The sequence below is a fragment of the Mugil cephalus genome, chromosome 13 (assembly GCF_022458985.1).
Source record: "Mugil cephalus isolate CIBA_MC_2020 chromosome 13, CIBA_Mcephalus_1.1, whole genome shotgun sequence".
In the NCBI taxonomy this organism is placed as follows: domain Eukaryota; kingdom Metazoa; phylum Chordata; class Actinopteri; order Mugiliformes; family Mugilidae; genus Mugil; species Mugil cephalus.
In genome coordinates, this window is record NC_061782.1 from 26,392,612 (window position 1) to 26,417,417 (window position 24,806).

Genomic DNA, 24,806 nt, shown 5'->3' on the forward strand with positions numbered 1-24,806 from the left:
CTGTGAAAATCTTCTGGGGTCTTGACATCTGCACCCCTTTGAACAGCACAGTCAGCAGTGTGCTTGACTGCCCCACCAACTCCATCAGGAGCACCTTTTCCATGGGACTTCTCAGAGAAATTCCAGGTCACCTGTTGGAAGCTTGAGACTCATCACATGTAAAGTTGTGGGTGATGGATTGCAATTCTCCATCACATCCTTTAGCAATGTCTCCCAGTGGGCCTACACAGCCCTCTCATCATGCTGAAGAGATGCTGAGATGGTAGCATAAGATTGTGAGCCAGCTGTTGTATAAGCCACACATGTGTGGACTGTAGCTTGCTTCCGTTTCCCTCCAAAATGAAAAGCTTGCACCTCACTATTAAGTTTGCAAGAGAAATTCTCTGAAAAATCCACATGACGGACAACTTCATCTTCTCTGAGGCTTTCTTTTAGAGCTCTGCACTCTTTGTCTTGGTGCAACCAATTGTAGTGGTGTTTCGACACATGTTCCAGTTTGTGCATCTTTGATAAAATTCATGTAGGTCTTCTGTGCCTCTGACACAGATTTTCTTAACCACTGATACCAGGTAACATTATCTTCTGTTTGGGGCTTCTGCCTCACCGTAGCAGCATTTTTGCTCAACATAAAAAGGTTGGGGAAACGACTAGCAAACTGGGAAAAGGGAATTTCCGTCACCACATGCATCACAACATGCATACGCTTGTAAATAGTTCGCAGAGTTTTTTCAAGTTTCCAAAGAAGACAGTTCGCTGGCTGAGTGCAATAAATGTTTAAAGAAAATACCACGGGGAGGGAGAAATAGAATAGAACTAGCATAGAAATGTTTGATTCTAACTTGTGTCAGTGCATTATTTATTTTTTAGAACTTGTGGAACGCACTTTTTCACTTTATTTACTTTTAAACCTGATGCAAAGTATTTCAGAGGCCTTTATTTTATGAGGTTCATTTGAAATAACAAATTGTTTTGTTTTGACCTTGATCTTTTATCAAATGTTTGCTTGCTAATAGTTTTCCATCTGAAAAAATAAATATCTTCATTTTAAGAGTCAAAACTGTTTGTTCATTAGTCTTTCTTATCTCCAGGTATGTTATTGAGTAACGGTATTGGCCTTTGGAAGCAGAAAGTTATCGGTTATCTGTATCGGTTTCAAAAAAGTTATCGTGCATCCCTAGTAACAAGACATTAGTTTGCTAGTAGGCAACCGTACTTCACTTTACACAAGAAATCCAATTCTGGCATCATACTGTAGAAATTAGTTTGTAACCCGATAACTAAAGACATTTTAAGCATGAAGTCGTCTTAAATCTATATTTTTTGTATCTGTTTGACTTAGGACTTCTTGTGTTCCCTTTAGAGATGGTTTTGTGATTACGATTTAATATATTAATATAAAATCATCCTTCCTATAGGCTGGACCTATCTATTGGAATTAAATTAAAAGACACATGACTTGAAATAAATATTTTTTATTGAACTGAGGAAAACTTTTTGTCCATCCATAAATTTCTTTTCCACTTGCAATACAAAATGACATCTCTTTCCTGGACAAGTGGCTGAGCCTTAACGCCGAGCCCTGCATGTGGCTGGATGAAGACTGTAGTCAAAGTTTTTTACTACAGCACACTTATTTTTATTTTTACAGTTAGTCTTTAATGCTGATTATTTAGCCATGTCTTCTATATAATCCTCCATATCTTCCCCCTCTCCTCTCTTCAGCACAGGGTTTTGGGATTTGCATCGGATGGTTTCTATGTCTGCAGTATTTTTGAGGTAAGACTTACAAGACCTTGCTTCTCAAAAAAACAAAAACAAAAAAAGTAGGTGGGGTTTGGTGGATTTTAATTAATAACTGCCTTATTCTCATGATTTAAATATGTCCTCACATTATTTTTGCAACCCTTTTCACTTTGACCTTTCTCTTGCTGTCTTACCTTTATTTGCCCTTATCCTCTAGATGTCCAGGTTAGGTGGTCTGAAGGGGCTCTGCCCCAAAGAACAGGCCCCCAACACCGACATTTGCACAGCTGACAACTACACAAAAATCTACAGATGGATACATCCTCATGTCGAGACACCGCTTCAGCTTTTTTATAAAAAAGAACTGACCAAGCAGCAGGCAACTGAGGCTGGATTTTGACTTATTCAAGAATCAGCTGAGGCTCAGAGATCAGCTGTATCTCCCAAATCCTTGTATTTGACATTCTATCCACCAACTAATATTTTTTCTTTTTCTCACGCCTGTCTTCCTTTCCGTTGTCTTTGTCGTGTTTTTTGCATTATTGAACTAGAAATGGAGAGCAAGTAATGGATCATACTGGTGACCTAGTCTAAATGGCTATTTTTCAGCACTGTTCAGTGCCACTATCTACCACTCTATTTTGCTCAGTCACTCCCCTCTCACTTTGTCCTAACTCTACTTTCTCCACTTTCCTTTCCTGCTCAACGCTACTGCTCGGTAACCAGTACTGCCTTTACCCTCCAACACCATGCTGGGTGCAGGCTTTGGTGTTTGGAAGCTAATGCGAGGTGTCCGCCAGCTGGAGCTTCACCGCCTCATTCTGGCCCTCATCATTTTTTGCCTACTGTCCATGGTATTCCTAGCCTACTACGTCTCCAACAGTCCCAAAATCAAGGAGGCTCCCCCTTTACCTTTCAGCGACTGTGGTGGAGGTGGGGTGATGTCACCAGGGGTGAGTACAGGGATTTTTGGCGGAGGCACAAGTGGCCAGAGGGCACCACTTTTTCTACCCCCTCACCAGGGACGACTACGACGACAAGTGAAGCCTATTGACAATTCAAAGACAGAACCTGTGATTTTGGTGTTTGTAGAGAGTATCTATTCTCAGCTAGGCCAAGAGATTGTAGCCATATTAGAATCAAGTCGCTTCCACTACCGGACTGAGATTTCCCCTGGCAAAGGTGACATGCCAACATTGACAGAGCGCAACCGTGGTCGTTACACATTGATTATCTATGAAAACGTGCTGAAATATGTCAATCTGGATGCATGGAATCGTGATTTGCTGGACAAGTACTGTGCAGAATATGGAGTAGGTGTCATTGGCTTCTTCAGAGCTAATGAAAACTCTCTTCTCAGTGCACAGCTCAAAGGTTTCCCACTTTTTCTACACTCACACCTGGGACTAAGAGACTACCGTATCAATCCCAATGCTCCTCTACTTTACATCACCAAACCCAACCAGGTGGAGCAAGGTTCTTTACCAGGAGATGATTGGACCATTTTCCAGTCTAACCACTCTACCTATGAAGCAGTGCTTCTAGCTAGTACCCAGTCTTCTGAGGCACTAGCAAATTTTGGACCTATCTCTCTGCGAGCACTTCATGCCACAGTGGTCCAGGATTTGGGCCTCCTCGATGGTATACAAAGAGTTTTCTTCGGAAATAATCTCAGCTATTGGCTTCATAAGCTGGTGTTTGTAGATGCCATCGCCTATCTGACAGGGAGGAGATTGTGTTTGTCCTTGGACCGTCACATCCTGGTGGACGTGGATGATATATTTGTTGGCAAGGAGGGAACCCGTATGAAGGTGTCTGATGTGGAGGTGGGTGAACAGAATAAGCCATAGACACAAGAGACTACATAACTTGCCCTAGTTGTGATTGGTTATGAGACTCATAAAATATTCACATGGCAAAAATTCTGAACATTTCTTAACATGCTTTACATGTTAAGAAATGTTCAGAATTTTTGCCAAGGGAGCAATTGTCTCACACTGTATATCTTCCCGTTGGGTCCACACATAAGATAAAAAGAAAATAAAAACATGTTCAAATAGAAATAAAATTTAAATAAAAAAACAACAAAACAATAATACTTGGTGATAGTAGAGTACGGTTCATGTAGTTCATGTTTTTTCATTCAGTCAAAGTAAATGGAATAATACTCCAGAAGAATAATTACTTGCATACTTTCAGTCTCTCTGTGTTTTTTGTCCAGGACAGCTTGGCATGCGTCTCATTTACATTTGACCTTATTGTACATTTAAGGGCAAGTTTAGCTGATCTGTTTTGAGCCAGCTGCAGTTTTCCCAAGTCCTTCGTGTTTGCACCTGACAACATCATTGAGCAGAAATATAGTTGTGACAAGTCTAGTATCTCAGTTTCTTGTTTGATCAGTTGCAGTGTCAAATACACAAATTATCTCCTTAAGATTGATCTATTCTTCCCCATCTTTACAACTACTTGATCTGTGTGCCTTGTCCATGACAGATTGCTTTCTAAAATGACACCCAAGAGCTTTGTTTCTTTAACCTACTCAACAATATCATTAAATTTAACTGAGATTTACCGCTCCCTGAATAATTTGGCACAAATATAATACTTTTTTTGTGCGTTTTTAAAACTGAGTCAGTCAGTCAGAAAACTTTATTCTTCCCACAGGGGGCAGTTTGGTTTACAGTCCCAGCAAACAAACACACTCAACGGAAAACAACACTCAATCTGCTACTGCTGCTACTTCTAAGTATTGTTAATTCTGTCTGTAGGATGTCACTGATTTCTTTTACTGTGGGTCCATGTACATATATTGTCGTGTCATCGTAACACATGGACACTTTTGCTTTCTCCAGAACCTGATGGAAGTAATTTGTAAAGATGGAGTATAGTGAGAGACAAGTGAACTTCCTTGTGGACTACCAGGTGCAAGCTGTCTCGCTTCTGCCGCCACCGTTAAAGAAACACTTCTATGAAATAGATGACTCTCCAACCATGCTATTACTGTTGGGGTGAAGTCATAGCACCTGAATTTGTTAATTAACTGTCTGTGGTCGATCACATGAAACTGTAATCGAGTAGTACTGCTTCCACCGTATTTTTCCTGTCTATCTCTCTCAACTAGTGTCTTCTGTTTATCCCTGTAGTAATGCATCTATACTGCTGCTACTTTGGCTTCTTCACACAGAATGGATGTACACTCACTGGCCACTTTATTACGTATACCTTTTCAATTGCTTGTTAACACAAATAGCTAATCAGCCAATCACAATTCAATGCATTTAGGCATGTAGGTGACAACTTGTTGGTAAAAGGTTAACCCCTTTTTGCCTCCAAGCATACTTTCAACAAAGTGTTGGAAACATTCCTCATAGATTTTGGTCCATATTGCTGTGACAGCGTTTGCAGATTTCTCGGCTGCGCATCCATGATACAAATCTCCCGTTCCACCACATCCCAGATGCACTCTATTGGACTTAGATCTTGTGGCTGTAGAGGCCACTGGAGTACAGTCAACTCATTGTCATGTTCAAAAAACCAGTTGGAGATGATATGAGCTTTGTGACATGGTGCATTATCCTGCACCATGTAGCGGGATGGACATCGAGCAGCCACAATACTCAGGTAGGCTGTGGCATTTAAACAATGCTCGATTTGTATTAAGGGGACCAAAGTGTGCCGAGAAAATATCCCCCACACCATTACACTACCGCCACCAGCCTGAACCGTTGATACAAGGCAGGATGGATCCATGCTTTCATATTGTTGATGCCAAATTCTGACCCTGCCATCCAAATGTTGCAGCTGAAATCGATGCTTGTCGGACCAGGCAACATTTTTCCTTTCTTCTATTGTTCAATTTTGGTGAACCTGTGAACTGTAGTCTCAGTTTTCTGTTCTTAGCTGACAGTAGTGCCACCTGGTGTGTTCTTCTGCTGCTGTAGCCCATCTTCTTCAAGGTTGGACGTGTTGTGCGTTCAGAGATGGTTTTCTGCATTCCTTGGTTGTAAAGAGCGGTTATTTGAGTTACTGTTGCCTTTCTATCATTTCCAACCAGTCTGCCCATTCTCCTCTGACCTCTCACATCAACAAAGCCTTTTTTGTTCACACAACTGCTGCTCACTGGATATTTTCTCTTTTTCGGACCATGCTCTGTAAACCCTAGAGATGGCTGTGTGAAAATCCCAGTAGATTAGCAGTTTCTGAAATACTCAGACCAGCCCGTCTGGCACCAACAACCAAACCACGTTCAAAGTCACTTAAATCCCCTTCCTTCCCCATTCTGATGGTCGGTTTTGAACTTAAGCAAGTTGTCTCGATCACCTCTACATGCCTAAATGCATTGAATTTCAGCCATGTGATTGGCTGATTAGCTATTTGTGTTAAACAGGTATGCCTAATAAAGTGACCAGTGAGTGTATATCAGGGAGCCATTTAACTCAGATTTTTGACTTTTTACATCTACAGCAACAAAACATCCATTCAGGTCCCGTCATGAACTTCAGAAGTTTTTAGCAAAAGCTACTGGTTTTTATTCATTTATTAGTTGGTTAGGTGCACTGTTCAGGTTTGACGGAAAACGTTGCATTAATAAAATTAATTAATTCAATCAATCTCATAATAAGAAGTGGTAAATTTCAGATACTGAATAATTGAAATAATTGAAATATATTGACACATTAAACTTGTTGAATTGGCTAGAATATTACTCCATTGGCCGGATAAGATTCCTCCAAACTACTATTAATGTGAGATTTGTTGAGGTATCAAAAATAGGAATGACAGTTGAAGATCTTGTAATGTAAGGCTATGACTTGGGCTCATTTCAGCTGAAAGAACTGATGTATAAGAAAAGACTCGACAAGCGATCATGGAAGTGGGGAAATCAAGCCAAGGTCTCCAAGCCAATGAATTAGACAGATGAAGGCAAGCCCTTTAATCTGGTCATTTTATTTTGGATTTACAGGCAAGCGTAATCTCTTACATTGATATGTACGACCTATCAGTTAGTGATTCAAGGTATACCTTATATCTTATGTTGCAGCATATGAAACTGTTAAAACTGTCACTGTTTTAAACTCATTGTTTGAGTATTCTATGTGGAGTACATACTACTACTATCAATCTGTAAATTTGCTTACCGATTTTACTAATACACACAAAACAGATTAAACATCACTGGTTATGAAGAAACAGTCTTGTATATAGCAAGAAATCAGTATTTCTCTTACTACAAGAAGTAATTATCATCCACAAGGAAATTTGCTTGGTCATAGTTGCTTGTTGTTAGAAAAAGGTGAAGTGTTATACAGCTGGGTGGAGTAGGATATAAAAGAAGTTCTGTAGCATTCACTATGGCAGCAGAGGTGAATCAGTCTGCTGGAGAATGAGATCCTCTGTCCCTCTGGTGTTGTGTATGAGATGGACTGTCCATGGTGGAGAGCAGTTTATTCAGTATCCTCCTGTCCCTCACTGAGACAAATGTCTCCAACTCCCTACCATCCCTTGTCCAGCCTTTAGGATCAATTTGTTGATCCTACTGATTTTGCTGTTACTACTCTCCCAACAAAGTACAGGGCACTTACTACAACTGACTGCAATTGTTTATTATTGTTGTCAAAAGAGATTCAGAATATTAATACCTCATGTATATGTTGGGTTTCTTTGGGGATCCTTCATATTGCTTTCTAGAACAATTAATGCACTAAAACATGTTCTTTAAAAACGTTATCTGCATAAAGATATTGACATAAAAAGTATTCATTTAAAATGCAGATGCATTGTAGCCTTTGTGCTTTTCAAAACTGTAACCACATGGGACTTCATGGATATTCACCAATAGTGTTTCTTGAATAGCTATGAAATAAAAACATCATATTTTCTCAGTTAGGCTCAAGTTTCCTTTACTGTTACCTTGCTTATTCAGGATAAATAAACCCATTTTCATGGTTTTAGTTACCTTGCGATAACAGAGAAATATACTTTTGATCTTGATAACAAAAATACCTTTGTTCCCTAATGGCACCTCTGGCCAGATGACAGCTGGGATAGGCTCTAGCAACCCCTGCGACCCTAGTGAGGATAAGCGGTAGAAGAACATGAGATGTTCTCTAATGAACCTAGATTTATTATGGAAGATCAGTGTCTGCTTTATTTGATCAAACCTGCCGTGGTTACGTGGGAAAGGATATATTTTAACCCAAATTGTCATTTTCTCTTTAACCCCAGCATATTTTAAAAATTGCAACCACAGCCATTCTCAACTTCTTCTGTTTATTGTAAACCTGAGGTGTATTTGTCATTATTTCACAGGCATTACTCAACACTCAAAACAAACTGAGAGCACTGGTTCCTAATTTCACCTTCAACTTGGGATTTTCAGGAAAGTTCTACCACACAGGTATGAAATTTTTGACATTAGTCTTTCAGCACACATTTCTATGAAACATTCCACAGCTTTAGAAACATATTTCTAAAGGTGCTATTGACATGAAATGTTCACCAGGTGTTGGTACCAACCCAAGTAATCCATACGTAACAACTAAACAAACAAATAAGTTCAGAAATCAAGTTATGTGTAATAATGTAAAATAACAGAGGGAAAAAGTATTGAACACACGCAGAAAGGGAGGTGGAAAAAGACATGGAAAGCCAAGACACAAGCTGAATTCTATCAGTGATTAGAAAGCCATCCTTGTCAGTGCAAATGAATACTAGCTGGTTCAGTCCAAACTGACAACCTATAAAAATGTGTATCATTACCAAGGTGTCACACAAGGAACATCGCATGATGGGTAAAAGCAAAGAACTCTCTCAACCTCACCTTCGCAACCTTATTGTTGCAAAACATTCTGATGGCATTGGTTACTGAAGGAGTTCTGAACTTCTGAGCATTCCAGTGTGCACTGTTGGGGCCATAACCCAGATGTGGAAAGAACATCATTTGACCATAAACCGGCCACGACCAGGTGCTCCTTGCAAGATTTCTGACAGGAGAGTGAAAATAATTATCAGAAGAGTTGTCCAAGAGCCAAGGAACACTGGTGGAGAGCTTCAGAATTAGCAGGTACAATTGTTTCAAAGAAAACAATAAGCAATGCACTCAACGGCCATGGCCTGTATGCACGCTCACCACACAAGACTCAACAAGAAAAAGCATGTTGAAGCTTGTTTAAAGTTTGCTGAACAACAATACTGGGAAAGCATAGTCAACTGGCTTCAGAGAAAGAAAATAAAGCTGCTAGAATGGCCCGGCCAATCACCTGACTTGAATCCAATTCAAAATCTATGGAAAGAACTAAAAATCAGAGTTCATAGAAGAGGCCCATGGAAGCTTCAAGATTTAAAGACTGTTTGTGGTGAAGAATGGGCCAAATTCACTACCAGCTTCATTACCAGCAAATGCTTTTGTACAAAGTATTTCCTATCAGCAAGTGTGTTCAATACTTTTTCCCTCTGTTATTTTACATTATTGCACATAACTTAATTTCTGAACTTATTTGTTTTGGTTTCTTTCTATGTATGGATTCCTTGGATTGTTACCAACACCTGATAAAAAATTCATGTCGATAGCAACTTTAGAAATATGTTTACTGAAACCCCCAGAGTAAGCAAGAAGGCAACAGTGGCAAAGAAAAACATGAAGAAACCTTGTACATAATCATGGGAGGACACTGACATGACACTGCCACTGACGTGAACGCTATATTTAATGTTCATTATCTCATCTGTGTGTGGTGGTTACTTTGGTGTGTTTTTTGCAGGTACTGATGAGGAGGATCTTGGTGACGACATGCTGCTGGAACACAGGATGGATTTTTGGTGGTTTCCTCACATGTGGAGCCATATGCAGCCTCATCTGTTTCATAATGTCAGCGTTCTAGCTGAGCAAATGAGGCTCAACAAGATATTTGCTCAGGTTTGCAGGATTGTTACACTGAGAAGTCAGTTTGGTGGGACAAATCATTTTTGCTTGGTATTTGTAACAGTGGACCCCTCTTTGCCTTGCTCTTTACTTTCTCTTCACCGTTTTGCCTGTCCATCTGCAATCATTGCATTTACCCACATCCTGTCTTCTCACTTCACTTCCTGCTCTCCAGGAGCACGGCATCCCAACAGATATGGGCTATGCAGTGGCTCCTCATCACTCTGGGGTTTACCCAGTTCATAGCCAGCTCTACGAGGCCTGGAAATCTGTATGGGGAATTAAGGTGACCAGTACTGAGGAATACCCTCATCTGAGGCCAGCACGATATCGCCGTGGCTTCATCCACAATGGGATACAGGTCAGTTTGCAGTCCATAACTAATATGTGTGTTTTAGGTTTTGTTACCATGAGTATACACTACTGGTCAAAACACCGCAATATTACACTTTTGGTGAAATTTATGTAGTTTAATGTCTGAAATTAAAGTGTTAAACAAATATACAACTGAAGTGAATCATCGAATCAATTTATATCAAACCAAAATTTATTATAAACTTTCAACTCCGTAAAGAAGCCAACTTTGGCAGTTACAATGCAAACACACTTGTGGCTTTGTTTCTAAAATGGAAATTAAATATTTTTCAGAAAGTTCTTCCAGATTCTGTAGAATTGTGTGCCACTTGTGTTGTGCTGTCCAGTTTACACCAAACCAGCTTGATGTGGTTAAAGGTGTACAGAAATGGCCGTTTGTCCTGTCTGTCCCGCCAAGTATCCACGAGTGGCAGCACGAGTTTACCTGAGTAAGCAAAACAAATTTGATTGGCCGATATCAAGCTGTGTGTGTGTGTGTGTGTGTGTGTGTGTGTGTGTGTGTGTGTGTGTGTGTGTGTGTGTGTGTGTGTGTGTGTGTGTGTGTGTGTGTGTGTGTGTGTGTGTGTGAGAGAGAGAGATTTCGAGGAAGATGATGAGCACGAGGAAGTTGAGGCAGGGGCTCTAGGTGTACAGCCGTACATGTTCGAGCCCTTACCTCCCGCCGGCCCAGCTCCAGCTACCCGCTCTTTTGATTGACAGATGACTTTGGCTGATGAATCGTGCGCAGGCTGATGTATAATCTGTGCACCTGCACTATCCAATGTGAAAAAAAAAAATCTCACACTTTCACCCGGGATTCATCGAAAATAAAATTTTGCACAAAGTTTGGCCTATATCGTCTGATAGATGAGTTATTACAGTAATTTTGTTAACCACAGTGAAATCAAATTCATTTTTCTTTTCTGTACACCTTTAAGTCTGGGTACTGTGCTGGTCACATCAAGGTTTCAAGCTTGCTATCTTATTTCCTAAAGTAGTTCTGGCATGCCTTAGACCAGGGCTGTTCAATTAATTTGGAATTGAGGCCAGTTCATGAAACTGAGGCAAAATAAGGGGTCGAAGATACAAAAGGAAGTGCAACTGGAGGTGCAACAGATAAAGTTTAGAATTGCCATGACAGAGTCCATGTTTTGCTTTTTGTTGGAAGGCATATGTGGTTTTACATTTGATAATTGCATGTTTACCAACAAATTATGAGTACAATAATAAAGTAATATATAAAGTAATTTAAAGCTTCAATTAATAATTATTTAAATATAATAAATAACAAAACGATCAGACATATGCAAAACAATTAATAATTATATATTATAATAGAGACATTCATATGGGATGTCTTGGACCCCTGCCAACCCACTGGGAACCGGCAAAAGGCTCCCCACACACCTCAGTCTGCGATCAGATGCGGGCCACATGTGGCATAACGTTTATTAAAAACAAGATGGGAGTTGCCATGGGCTGCTTTTGTTTGTTTGTTTGCTTGATTGTAGTTTCCTATTGTTTTCTTTTTTTGCAAAATGCAAGAACAGCAGCAGTGAAATTTTGTTACAATCAAATCTAGGGATTTGAACCGTGATGTGCTGGGTTGAAACAGGATCATTGTGAAAGGGTAAGTCATTTTTGGGAGTATTGTCATTTTGATCAATGTTATGCGGCATAATAATGAGATTGGTAGGTTAATCCAGAGTAGGAGACTGTCAGATATTGATTTCAGTAATGTTGTATAATTTAGACTGAGTAACTCTGACTGCTTGGAGGAAATGTTGATACCCAGATATGTGATGTGATCTGTGCATATAGGAATGGGAAGAGTCTGGGTTGCCATGGCTATGGCTCAGTAGGTAAACCGGATTGTCCATGAACCGAAGGGTTAGCGGTTCGATCCCCTGAGTGTGCCATATGCCGAAGTGTCCTTGAGCAAGATACTGAACCCCCAGTTGCTCCCAGTGCAACTGGCGCTGGTGTGTGAATGTGTGTGTGCTTGTGTGAGCGAATGGGTGGATGTGTCTCTGACTGTAAAAGCGCTTTGAGTACCTTATAGTAGGTAGAAAAGCGCTATATAAGAGCAAAACCACTGCTGCTGTTTGGTGGGAGAACTGAGGGTTTTTGCCAGTTAAAATTGGTTTTAATTGGGATGTGTGGGGGTTTTGTAGGAAAAGTGGGATATCATCAGCATAAAGACTGGCTTTTTTTTTTTTTTGGCATATGACTGTGGCAAGTGGTTCAATGTATATTGTAAATAAAAAAAGTGGGGGGGGGGGGGCATCCTTGCCTAGTCCCCCTGTGAAGTGTGAAAGGTTGTGAAGTTAGTCTGTTGGTGATAACAGTGTCTGAAGGTGCTGTGTATAGAATTTTTACCCAGTTAATAAATAAATCCCCAAAGGCAAATTTATTCATAGTCGATATAAGAAACAACATATTAACCCTATCAAGTGCATTTTCTGTGTCTAGTGTGGTAATGATGGTTTGTATATGATGCTTGGAAGAGTTGTCAATTATGTTGTAATCCTCCTGTGTTACTGGAGGAGTGTCTGCCTTTAATGAAACTGGTCTGGTCTGGATGAATTATGGATGGTATTACTTTTTCTAGTCAGTGCTTGGGTAATAATTGTAGTGTCAGCATTTATAAGACAAATTGGACAATAGCTTGAGGGTAGCGATGGGTCTTTGTTGGATTTAAGAATAACTAAAATTATGGCTGAAATTATGTAATCCGGCGAATGGTTGTTTGTCTGTGTTACCAGCGATAGACTGGAGACCTGTCCAGGGTGTACCCCGCCTCTCGTCTGTTGACGGCTGGGACCCCCACATGAGTTGGAGAGCATGGAATAATTCTTCTTTAGTTAAGGAATTCTGTATTCTGTATTAACTATGGCAATTTGATCAGGGTTGTTATATAGAGATGTGTTAAAAAGTAGTCGATCCGGTCTTGATTTGGGTTTATTTTTAATGGATATAGTTTTATATAAAAGTCTTTGAAGATTTTATTGATTTCCACTGGTGATTGTGTTGGCTTCCCCATCCTGGGGATGGATGTTTTTTCTTTTGTTGTGGATCTCATGACAGTTTAAGCACATTAACAGCAATAAATACATATTTCTCTCTCCATTTGTAATCGAACTGCCTGTTCTCTGAGTCAGCTTTTTCTGCTTGCGCTCGTAAGCCTCCTCGACTGAGCTCTCCCAGGGCACTCTGAGCTCGATAATGTACAGTCCCCTCCAAAGGTATTGGAACAGCAAGGCAAATTACCTAGTTTTTGTTGTTCAGTGCTTGTTCACTGTCAGCTTTTATTTCCTGGTATTTACATCTAGATGTGTTATTTACATCGAGATGTGTTAAACAACTCTCTATGTATCACCATTTGTATTACACCACAGAATTTTTTAGGTAAGCAAAAGTAATGAAACAAATAATCTTAAAGTAACATTTAATATTTGGTGGCATAACCCTTGCGTGCAATGACTGCCTCAAGCCTGCGACCCATCGACATCACCAAACTGTTGCATTCTTCATTTGTGATACTATTCCAGGCTTTTACCACAGCTTCTTTCAGTTCTTGTTTGTTTCTCCCTTCAGTCTCCTCTTCAAGAGGTGAAATACATGCTCAATTGGGTTAAGGTCAGGTGACTGACTTGGCCAGTCTAAAACCTTCCACTTTTTTCCCCTGATGAAGTCCTTTGTTTTGTTGGTAGTGTGCTTTGGGTCATTGTCCTGCTGCATGATAAAATTCCTCCCGATTAGTTTGGATGCATTTCTCTGTAAATTGGCAGACAAAATGTTTCTTTACACTTGGAATTCAGTCTGCTGTTACCATCATCAATACATTTTGATGAGCCTGTTCCAGAAGTGACCATGCACACCCATGACATTACCTCCACCATGCTTCACAGATGAGCTTGTAAGCTTCGGATCATAAGCAGTTCCTTTCTTTCTCCACACTTTGGCCTTCCCATGACTTTGGTAGAAATTAATCTTGGTCTCAACAGTCCATAAATTGTGTTTCAGAACTTTTGTGGCTCATCTCTATACTTCTTTGCAAATTTCAATCTGGCCCTCCGATTCTTACTACTGATGAGGAGTTTCTATCTTTTGGTATGGCCTCTATATTTCTGCTCTTGGAGTCTTCTTTGAACAGTGGATTATGATAACTTCACCCCTGCACTGTGGAGGTCGTTGGTGATGTCACTTACTGATGTTTTGGAGTTTTTCTTCACAGCTCTCGCAATATTTCTGTCGTTAAGTACTTTTGTTTTCCTTGGTCGACCTGTTCGACGTTTGTTGCTCAGTTCACCAGTAGTTTCTTTCTTATTCAGGACATTCCAAATTGTTGTGGTTGCTATGCCCAATGTTTGTCCACTGACTCTGATTGATTTTCCTTCCTTTGTCAGCTTGAAAATGGCTTGCTTTTCTCCCATAGACAGCTCTCTGGTTATCATGTTGGTTTATTGTCATTAACAAGGAATGCATACTTTATAGGTTTCAGCCCAGGCCAAAAAGTAGACTCATCTTGCAGATCTATTTAATGTTTGAACAATCAACCTTAAAGGCAAAACCTGGTCAACAAGAAACACCTGTCAGTCACATATTCCAGTAGTTTTGCTCACTTGAAAAATGGGTGAGTTCATACAAAGGATTGTATATCCCGAGTTATTTAACACATCAAGATGTAAATACCAGGAAATAAAAGCTGACATTCTGAACTCTTGTCTCATACTCATCTTTTGATCTTGAACCCAACTGTCTTCAGTGAACAACAAAAACAAGGGAATTTGCCTTGCTGTTTCAGTAGTTTTGGAGGGGACTGTATACATGCCTAATTGAAGCTGACCATAGCACCAGGTTTGGTCGCAGATTGATGGACGCGATCTCAGTTGCGAAGTCAACCAGCAACTTCAGGCCTGTGCAGTGTGACAATTTTCGTTGTATTTGCTACTAAACATCATTCTGTGTGAAGAGAAATATGTGTCCACTACCACACATGTGAAGGAGTTGTGCTGGTATCATATCTAAAAGTAGGGAAAATTAATAGGGCTCAAAATGGTGACGTAGCGGCGGGGAAACCCACAGTGGATCGTGGGCTTAGCAGGCAATTCGTAAGTCTATTTACTATATGCGACAACCTATGACGTATATATACCTATTTCACATCAAGGGCTAGGGCTGAAAAAATGTGAGTCGCGATGTTTTTGCTTGGAATTGAGATCACGATTCTTTGGCACAATTTTTTTTTTTTACAAATTGTTTATTACCAGTACCACCTTCGCCATCCATTTAACTCTTTTTAACCACTGACTTCCTCTGCCTCTCTCCCTCACCGTTTCCACACACTCAACTGCGTGTGTGTGATGTCAGTTGGCAGTGATGATGATGCCACTCGAAGCTGGTTTTCCAAGTTTGTGTCAGTCAATCTTGAGGGGAAGTGAGTCTTTGCAAGAGTCAGTTTTGAAAAGAACTGTTCACAACAGCATGTTGTCCCAAATAGAGATGCAAACTTCAGGGCATGTCTCTTCAAGATGGGAAAATCCCCAGCACGGACATACAGTTTGTAAAAGTCCAGCAGAGAGACGTTGATATACTTAGCTTTGAGTTTGTTATTGTTTTGCAGCTCTGTTATTTCCTTTTGGAGGTTGTCTGGCACATCAGATGGTTGCACATTAAAAGGCGTAGCAAACATGTCCAGTTCCTTTTGTATATTTTCCACATTTTTCACATTTCATTTCTCATTAAATAATATCAGGATTTTGTTCTCGCAGGTTGGGAAAATGCACAATGTTTCCCCTTTTCAATTGTCCATGTCACAGCCTTAACTTCATTTCAAAGCAACTCATTGTGTTTAGAGCTGTAATGGCGCTCAACATTTTCCTTTTTCATCACTGCCAGTGCCTCGCCACAAAAAAGGCACACTGGCTTGCCTTTAACTTCAACATTGGTCCATTTTTCCTGGATTATGCGGCACTCTGCATCCACCTTTCTTTTCTTGACAGTTGCCATGATTCATCACTTGTCATTGTGTCAATCACTCCAACTAATGCAATTACATATACCACATGCTCGCATACAGAATTCACTGACCCTGATGATGATTTGGGACATACATGTCCATCTGTTTTATCACAGAAAACTAATGTCTGTCAATATTTTTTTCTTGATTTTTGAATGTATTCATACGATAAGAGCATATATAAAAATGTTATTGCGCCAGCTGAAATGGTCCGTGGCCGAAGGTTCCCCACCCCTGGTTTAGCGCGTTATTAATGTTAGTGATACAAAATTATGCAATGAGTCTGAAGGAACCACTCTTCTGTGTGACTGAGACAACAAACAGCTGTGTTCAACGTTATTTACATTTTTTAATGGTTTTACACTGTTTGGACAACCGTCGCAAATAAATGCTTTCTTCTCCAACGACTATCTGGCAACGATGGGCCATGACTCAAGAGACAGGCTGGTAAAATGACACCGAAAACCTCGCTGCTGTTGGTGTTTCTGTGAGACAACATACCGAGTTATTCTGACAGGACTAAAGGCCTGAGTGATTCATCTGCTACTCTGTGAAATTTATGCGCTTCACGTGGCATTTCAAGCTGCCTACTACAGCATGCCGAAAACAACTTACTTAACAATAAATCTTTTAACCCACAAAGGATTGACGGTTGTACCATCTAGTGTCAGGAGAAGTGGAATTCATGGAAGATTTGCAGCCAAAAAGCCATACCTCTGATATGGAACCAACAACAATTCAACTATGCGCAAAACATAGGAACTGGGGTGCAGAAAAATGGCAGCAGGTGCTTTGTTCCAAATCGCAGATTGTTTGACTTTTATGCCCAAAAATAGAACATTGTAAGAGGTGCAAATACTTTTTAAGCACAGTGTAAATCAGAGTGAACAATTATGCTGCAGCCTTGTTCGTTTTACTAAACAATTCATTGCAACTACTTAAAATGGTACTCCAGTCTTTCCATTCCATTTCCATTCCATTAGAGGGATGCCCTACCTCCTGAAGTCCACTGGGAGGAATGTACATCAGGGAAACAAAACAACCCATCCACAAACGCATGGCTCAACACAGGATAGCCAGCGCATCAGGGAATGACTCAGCAGTCCACCTCCACTTGAAGGACAAAGGACACTCCTATGAAGATAACAACGTCAAAGTCCTGGCCAGAGAGGACGAGATGGTTTGAGAGAGGAGTAAAAGAAGCCATCTATGTCAAAGTGGAAAAACCTTCTCTAAACAGAGGAGGTGGACTGAGATTTAATTTACCATCTATTTACAATTCAGTTTTGACTTCTATCCCCAAGAAGTTTCAGCGACATTCACACCTTCAGACTGGAGGCTCCCATTGACACTAGCCTTGTAAGAGCTCCATTCATAGGATAAATACCCCAGGCACACAGCACCCCCTTTCACGACAGGTAAGTACCAGCCATTATGGAAATAGTGACCCCGTTTCTGGTCAAGCAAGTTTCTGGTGGGTGTACCCACAGACTTTCTCCTGTTTAAACCTCTATTTCCTACTAGTCTATCAGAACTGAAGAAACTACGCGGATTGAAATTCTTCAAGTCCAGTTGACTTTATTCAGCGCCGGTTTGGAAATATGCCTCACATAAACAGACACCTAAATGGTGTGTGTGTGTATTAAAAAAAACTAACGTCCCTGTCACCCTTGCAGGATGGTATCTGTGACGTCCTTGAACTCAGGTCCTCTATCAGAGGCCTGGGAGTTTTAGGGTTCTGCGCAGTATCTTAGCTGTTTCTAGGTTCCTAGGTCCCAGGTGTTGTTCCTGGGATCTGTTGGAGCCACTCTCCCAGTTTGGGGGTCACTGCTCTTACTACCACGGGGACCATGTTCACCTTAACCTTCCACATCTGTTCCAGCTGCTCTTTCAACCCTTAGTACTTCTCAACCTTTTACGTGTTCCTTTTCCTGTTCCTGTTACTTATACTTATAAAACATACAAAAATAGTTGGAAAAACAGTGTCTGAGGTTGTTTGGTCAGTTGCATACCAACAGCAGCATGGACAGTGTCATGGTCAGGGCATGGTGTGTCTTTGTCATTGTCCACTGAGGGAAAAATGTAAACGCCAACGGTGTGTGTCCGCCCGCAGAGTCTGAAGCCGGGCACAGACGCACCGTAGTCCTATGAACCAGGTCTCCAAAGCTCTTCTCATGACACACTCCCTCAGGGTCCCATCAGCTGAAGTTCAGCTGGACTCTCAGGCCTCACAGGGACATGGACAGCGCTAGCAGCTGATTGCATGAACACACCAACGGACACAACAGCCGCTCCGCCAAACTCCACAACCAACGACACAGCCAAAAACAAAAATTAAATCAAATCAGCACAAAAAGACGAGAAGACCAAAAACCATTTGACTGGTTAAAGGCACAGAAAAAGGCGCATTTTTCAAAAGGAAAAAAAAAAAAAAACTGTCTCAGGGTCATTTTTGCACAGTCTGCATCTTGGGTCAGATCTAGTGTTGTTTTTGGCGGCCTGTTTTAACTTTAGTTTTAGTCTAGTCTTTCTGTCAAACTGTTATTTTAGTTTTTATTAGTCTTAGTTACGTTCCAACTCCTTTTTGTTTAGTCAAGTTTTAGTCGACTAAAATTCTGAGAATTTTAGTCTTATTTTAGTCAGAATAACCCACGACTATTTTAGTCTAGTTTTAGTCGACGAAAACTGATCGACATTTTAGTCTAGTTTTAGTCAATGATTTTAATCTCTTTTTAGTAATGTAATTTTGTTTAACCCATTTAATATAGTATAATTACCTAGTATAGTATAGATGAAACCATTTTTTTTCTTTTAGTCAAACCAATTTCACAAAACAAACATGGTTATCTTATTATGTTATTGTTACCTTATAGAGTCAAGAAAACATCCATTCCAGACGAGGAAGATGCTCTGCTGAGCAGAACGCTCAACATATTTATTTTACCAACAAAACATGTAGATACACACACATAAATTTACATTAAATAAATAAAATACTGCAAAATAATGCAACAAAAAAGTAATACATTCAAGTCATAAAGAGAAACAAGGATTTTTGAGCTACAGTAACATAATATAAAGTGCAAATGTGTGTGTCTGTGACCTGCTTGTAGACTCAATTTTGCATGATGATGCTTTTGCATCATAAAAACTAACTTAAAAGAACAGTACAAATGGCAGTGACTGCACAGAAATTTGTTGACAAAAAAAAGAATATGTATAGAGTTGTGAAATCAATCAACGCAGAAAGAATAAACAGTACTGACAACTACTGAAACAAATAACAAGTAGTCTCAACAGCAGCAACTGGGTTTCCTCTACATTCACTTCTCTCTCTCTTACCTTCGTTTGTGTGTTGTGTGTGCACTCAGTACATGCATGCTTGTTGCATGTCTGTTCAGGCCAGCCCAGCCATTAACCACTATTTAGGCTTGTTTATTTTGAGGAAAGTGCTTCTTTCCAAGATTGTCCTAGCCCTGTTCCTGCGGCCACAAGAGAAGTAACCAGTTACACTGAAGACCCTCTCTGTAAATGCCTGAGAGGCTGGCATCGCCAGGAGGTCCAGCGCCACTGGTTTCAGTGTTGGAAAGACAGTGGAACAACACTGAGTTAACTAATACTCAATGCCCGATTCCTCAACCTCAGCACTAGTAGCAGCAGCCTGGTGGGGCTCGGACAGCGTGTCTTTATACTTCAAAATCTCCTGCCTAATGTTTGTTGTCTTGGCTGTCTTGGGCCTCGATGGACGATTGGCACTGAAGAACTGGAATCAACGCCGTTTTGTGGGGGTGGGTTCTGGAGCCTCTGTACCCTCACTTGCGACTTGCTCATCATCAGTCAACTGCTCCTCTCGCACTTGCACTGTTTGTGGCACAAGATGAGCAATGTAGTCCTCAGCCTTTCTGACAAGATTCTGTATTTCGTTGTCATCATTTTCCTGAAGGGTTTCAGCAACACAAGGGTCAACAAAACATGCTGTTGTCAGCTGTTGCGTCAAGAAACACACTTAAGCGCCTATCCATACTGGAAAGCATCTTCTGGGCCAGAGCAGCAGCATCTTTGTAGGTTCTCCCATGTGCAAGTGAGAATTCCGTCAGATGGTTTTTGAGATCCAGGAGTGCTGGCACAACAAGGGAAAGTGATTGAGTGTCACTTTCAAGCGACCGGGTGTGCTCCGCAAATGGCAGAAGTAGGTCTCTTAGTATCCCAATCTTTTGCCACTCACTAGTCTGCAGGCTGTCCCAGCTCATCCACTCAGCCACAGCTGTGAGGTGCTCCTTGACTTCAAGCCAGCACGAAATCATAGCAAAGGAACTTGCCACCTGGTGGGACAGTCTTTGACAAGAACAAGAGCACACTTCTGCAGCAGCCGTTCTGTAGCAACAGATGACTTCCTAAACTTGCTCACCAGATGTCTCAGTTTCTCCAACAGCCTTCGGATCGGGGGATCCTTGTGTACCATATTCACTACAAGCTGTAGGGTGTGAACTACGCATGGAGTTCTCTCTATGGCTCCGTAGTCATATCTACATGGAAATATTAAAAAAACAAATGCACATATTTAATCACTTTAACCCTTGCATTATTGAACCAAATTACATAGTTCTAGTAGTTAACTTCCGATGACCTTAAGTTTTCATGTATATAAAATGTAATCATAAACAGTTTAATAAATGCTGAATGAATTAATAGCATTATTTTTAATCTTTTAACTTTCTATGGAATTACTTTTTTATTCATAAAAAAAGACCAGTTGTTGAATGACCAAAGACCAATGTTGAATGAATTAAAAGCAAAGTTTCATACACAGACTGACCTGTTATCCTCCTGATGCTCATTGCCGTCATTGGCATCGTCTTACTCTGCCTCTGAGTCCTCTTCAGAAGTCGTGGGAACTTCTGCATGTGTGTGGAAAGAAGCAACCATATTGCTGCCATTGTCCGTAATTGTTGTGAGGACATTCTCTTTAGGAATCCCCCATTCTTCCATTGACTCCTCCACAAGTATACTTATCGACTCTGCGGTGTGAGGATGAACCATCTCCTTCAAGTTCAGCAGTTTGTGTTCATCTTTTGTTGTCCTCAAGGTTGAAGTAACAGGCGCCGACTCCCAGGAAGGATGCTGTTAACCCCTTTTTAGCTCAAATATCTAACCCTGTAGTAATCCTGCGTGCTGTGGTCAGCTTTTGTTTGATCTTTTCTTTCTCTTCTTTGTACATTTTGTCAATTAAGTTCAAAATGTTTGTCTTTTTTGCACTTGGAACTTTTTGTCCATTTTTGCCATCATTGTGATGAACTCCTCATCTTCTACAATTCGCGCTGGGAGTCCTGTGCGGCCTATCCACTGTGCTATCCCTTCTTCTTTGATATGTTGCTTTGAGGAGTTGTCTTTGTACTTCTTTGTGGCAATCTAGCCTTTGTGGCTAAGGGATGCTTAAATGCACTTACAGAGTCAGTCAGTCAGGTAGGAAGTAGAAACTGAATTGGTTGATTCACATGACTATAATTGCTGCTAGCACTAGTCAGAGGAAGTTTGTTAAAATCTCCTGACTAAATCAGCTTCCAGTTAGAGCTAATTAATATATATTAATGTGTGTTGTTGTGGATACACAAAAATATAACAGTTTTAGCAGATATTTTGGATAAATCCACTTTATACTCTCTCGCACGCACTCCCGCTAGTCTCGACACCGCTTTTTTATATAGTCTATGCTAGACACACGCTACAAACACACACCCACCCACCCACAAACAAACAAACGCTAGGCTAGATAGCAGAGTTTTTCTTTTGTAAACCACATTTAGTCTCGTTTTTATTTGTCAACAATATTGTATTATATATTTAATTATAGTTATCGTCACAAGACCACCATTTACGTTTCGTCTTGGTTTAGTCACGTGATAAAGGTTCGTTGACGATATTTCGTCATAATTTCCGTTGACGAAAGCAACTAGTCAGATCTGTTGGGGCCTGTTCTTGTTCTGCCATAATTAGTGCCTCTGTGCTGTCTGTCAGTCCAGCATTTTCCAGCCAGTGGTAGGTTTTCTTGATATCAGCCATTTATTCAATTTGACGGTGGTACATGTTGTGTAGGGGCTTGTCCCCCCGGGTTGTTTGCTCTTCTTCCTCTGCAGTCTCATCTTCTGATGTCACGATTACAGTTTTCCTTAGTACGATTACTGTCAGAGAATTTATCACAATATTATTATAGTCACGATTATTATGCGTTGATTGATTTCACAACTCTATACATAAGTAAAATCACATGAACACTACTTGAAGGTTTCCTTTATTTCTATCTTTTGATGCCAACAAAGTCAAGAACCCGAAACGTACAAGAAAAATGGCAATTAAACAAAAATCACCACTTCTCTGTAAACAATGAAACCAAAAATGCCACATATGTACTATATATATTTTATTTAATTTCCTACTAATTCAATGAAACATTAGAAAAACATGACATATTTTAATGTTACTTTGTATTTACCTTTGGCATACAAAGTCAGGTGGTTGTCCCTAGGGATGTATACCGAGTACTGGTATTGTTTGGCACTGGTCCATAATCTTACTGTTAAGGTTCTGGACAAATGATACTGTTATCGGTAATTTTTGAACGTCTGTCTACCCAACCGTCGCGTAATCATAACACTACCGCCGTCGATAGGTGATGACGCAGTGCCTAGTCGACTGGTCACGTCCGCAGAAAGGTCTAAACCAGGCATCAACAAATGATGGACCTGGACCGGGCACGGACCGAATGATGGTTCTGCCCAGACCCGTTAACATTGTAATATTAACCCTTCAAGACCTGAACATCTGTGTGCGCACAAAAAGAAGCTTGCGGTATTTGAATTACCGTAACTCACCGATGGAAACACTGGGAAGTTGCGCTTTCTGGAAAAAAAAAAAAAGCTGCCATTACGGTAATGATGACGCACCGCTATTGTGGCTACCTGCTCCAGGTGGAAGAGCGATATACAATCGCAGAGCCCCAGGAAGAGAGAGTTGTTTGGAGGAATTTGTGGTAAAAACAGACGACCTCACCTAGTCTGTGAACACCACGCCACTGGTCAAGAGGGTACAGAAGTGCATGTACTTACTGCGTAGGGTTAGGAGAGCCCTCCTGCCCTCAGAAGGACCATAGAGAGCATTCTGACCAGCTGCCTCTCTTCCCCCTTGCGATCAGACTGTTGAACTCTTAACTGGACTTTAACTCTCGCTACTGTACTCTTAACTGGACTCCACTCCACACTGTACATGTATCTAACTGAACATACTTTTTTTTTTATTATCATTTACTGCCAACGATATTTTGCACTGTTAAACATTTTTAAACATATTTTTGAACTATGATACATGTCATCCTATACATCTACATCGCTGTTGCACTTTCAGCGCTGCACTGTTATATTGTGTTTTGTTATTTTATTTGTAATTTTATTACATTGTCCTGAGCCGTATGCAACAAAAATCTGTTCTGTATACACCCTGTGCATACAAAATGACAATAAAGTTAGTCTAAGTTCAGACTTATTGGTATGTTAAAAATATAGGCTATTAATTTGAAAACACTTGAAATTTAAAAAATGATATCGAAATGTACATAGGTTGTTGATATTATTTACATCAGGGTACACTATTTTGAATGACATTAGATTCAGACCTTTGCTGGGAGGAAATTTTAGTAACTGGACCTCTTTCAAATTTTAATTGAATACCCCTGTTTTAAGCGATCCAAAGTGTGGGCTCACTTTATCAAAGTTAACAAAGATTCGTCTCGATGCAACATTTGTTTTGTCCAAGGGAGGTAACATCATCATCAGCAACATCATGAAGCACTTGCAGCGCACTCATAACTGCTTAGACGCGGCAAAAGTTCGTCCGCCAAACGCTAGTGAGTGCAGCAGCACCCGGCTTTTTGTCTGAATCTTTCAACATCTTGTAATGTCTTTATTGTGTACTCTAAATTACGTTGTAGTATCAATAAGAGTATTGATAAATTTCAGTATTGATAAGGAATATCAGTATTGATATCGGTATCAATAAAATCATAACGATATACATCCCTAGTTATCCCACAGGTGGTGAAACATATTAGATGTGTTTCCTCCTTTGACTGCAATTTTTAATCACATGATTTACATGCTGGCAAGCCGTCCTCAACCCTGGTCATCTTTCCTGTATCAAGCCAAAAATATTAACACACGGCTGATTTAACACATTTGGTCGGGGGGAATTACTCTTCTGCCATTTTCCCCACAGGCACCCCTCTCATCTGCAACTTGCAGGGACCAAAACAAAGCAGCACATGCAGGAGCGGCAACATGTGGGTGTTGCGAAACTTTGTTTTCGTTCCATTTGAGTTGCCCTTATGGTTCTGGCATAATATTTTCTGACGGTATTCAGGAAATGGTACGATCAATGAATCGTAGCCCTAAATACCCCAATTTATTGTGAAATCGAGTAATCGTGACATTCACGTATAGCAGGTGGCTGATTGTTGCTCCACTTTCATTTGGTACCTGTAGCCACACTGTGTGATGATCTGACTAAGGGACTTCAACCCCATGCCGAACAGAAGTGTTGATAATGCGACACTTGATGTTGAGTGGGTAATCAGCTTTGAGTTGGCCTCTAGGGTTGTCTTCCACATTCCCATCGAGTTCTGGATGAAGGCCCTTAGGTTCCTGTTGATCTTATACAGTTCCAGACATTCCAGTATCCATGTATGTGGCATTCAATTGGAGGCTTTGTTGTAATCCA

At 40.5% G+C, this 24,806-nt stretch overlaps 1 protein-coding gene across 5 annotated transcripts in view; it reads left to right on the forward strand.

Annotated features, from left to right (window-relative positions):
- Positions 1-24,806, forward strand: part of ndst2a (N-deacetylase/N-sulfotransferase (heparan glucosaminyl) 2a) — a 59,869-nt gene that overhangs the window by 8,497 nt on the left and 26,566 nt on the right. For 4 of the 5 annotated variants that reach the window (XR_007114024.1, XR_007114025.1, XM_047603643.1 and 1 more), the window contains 5 exons: positions 1,723-1,776; positions 1,961-3,569; positions 8,053-8,140; positions 9,504-9,658; positions 9,840-10,025. Coding sequence is in view for 3 of the 5 variants with exons in the window: in XM_047603643.1 (XP_047459599.1) it covers positions 2,493-3,569; positions 8,053-8,140; positions 9,504-9,658; positions 9,840-10,025 (1,506 nt within the window). In the remaining 2 variants the exon portion in view is untranslated. The remainder of the gene's footprint in view (positions 1-1,722; positions 1,777-1,960; positions 3,570-8,052; positions 8,141-9,503; positions 9,659-9,839; positions 10,026-24,806) is intronic. The other variant, XM_047603644.1, reaches the window with a different exon arrangement.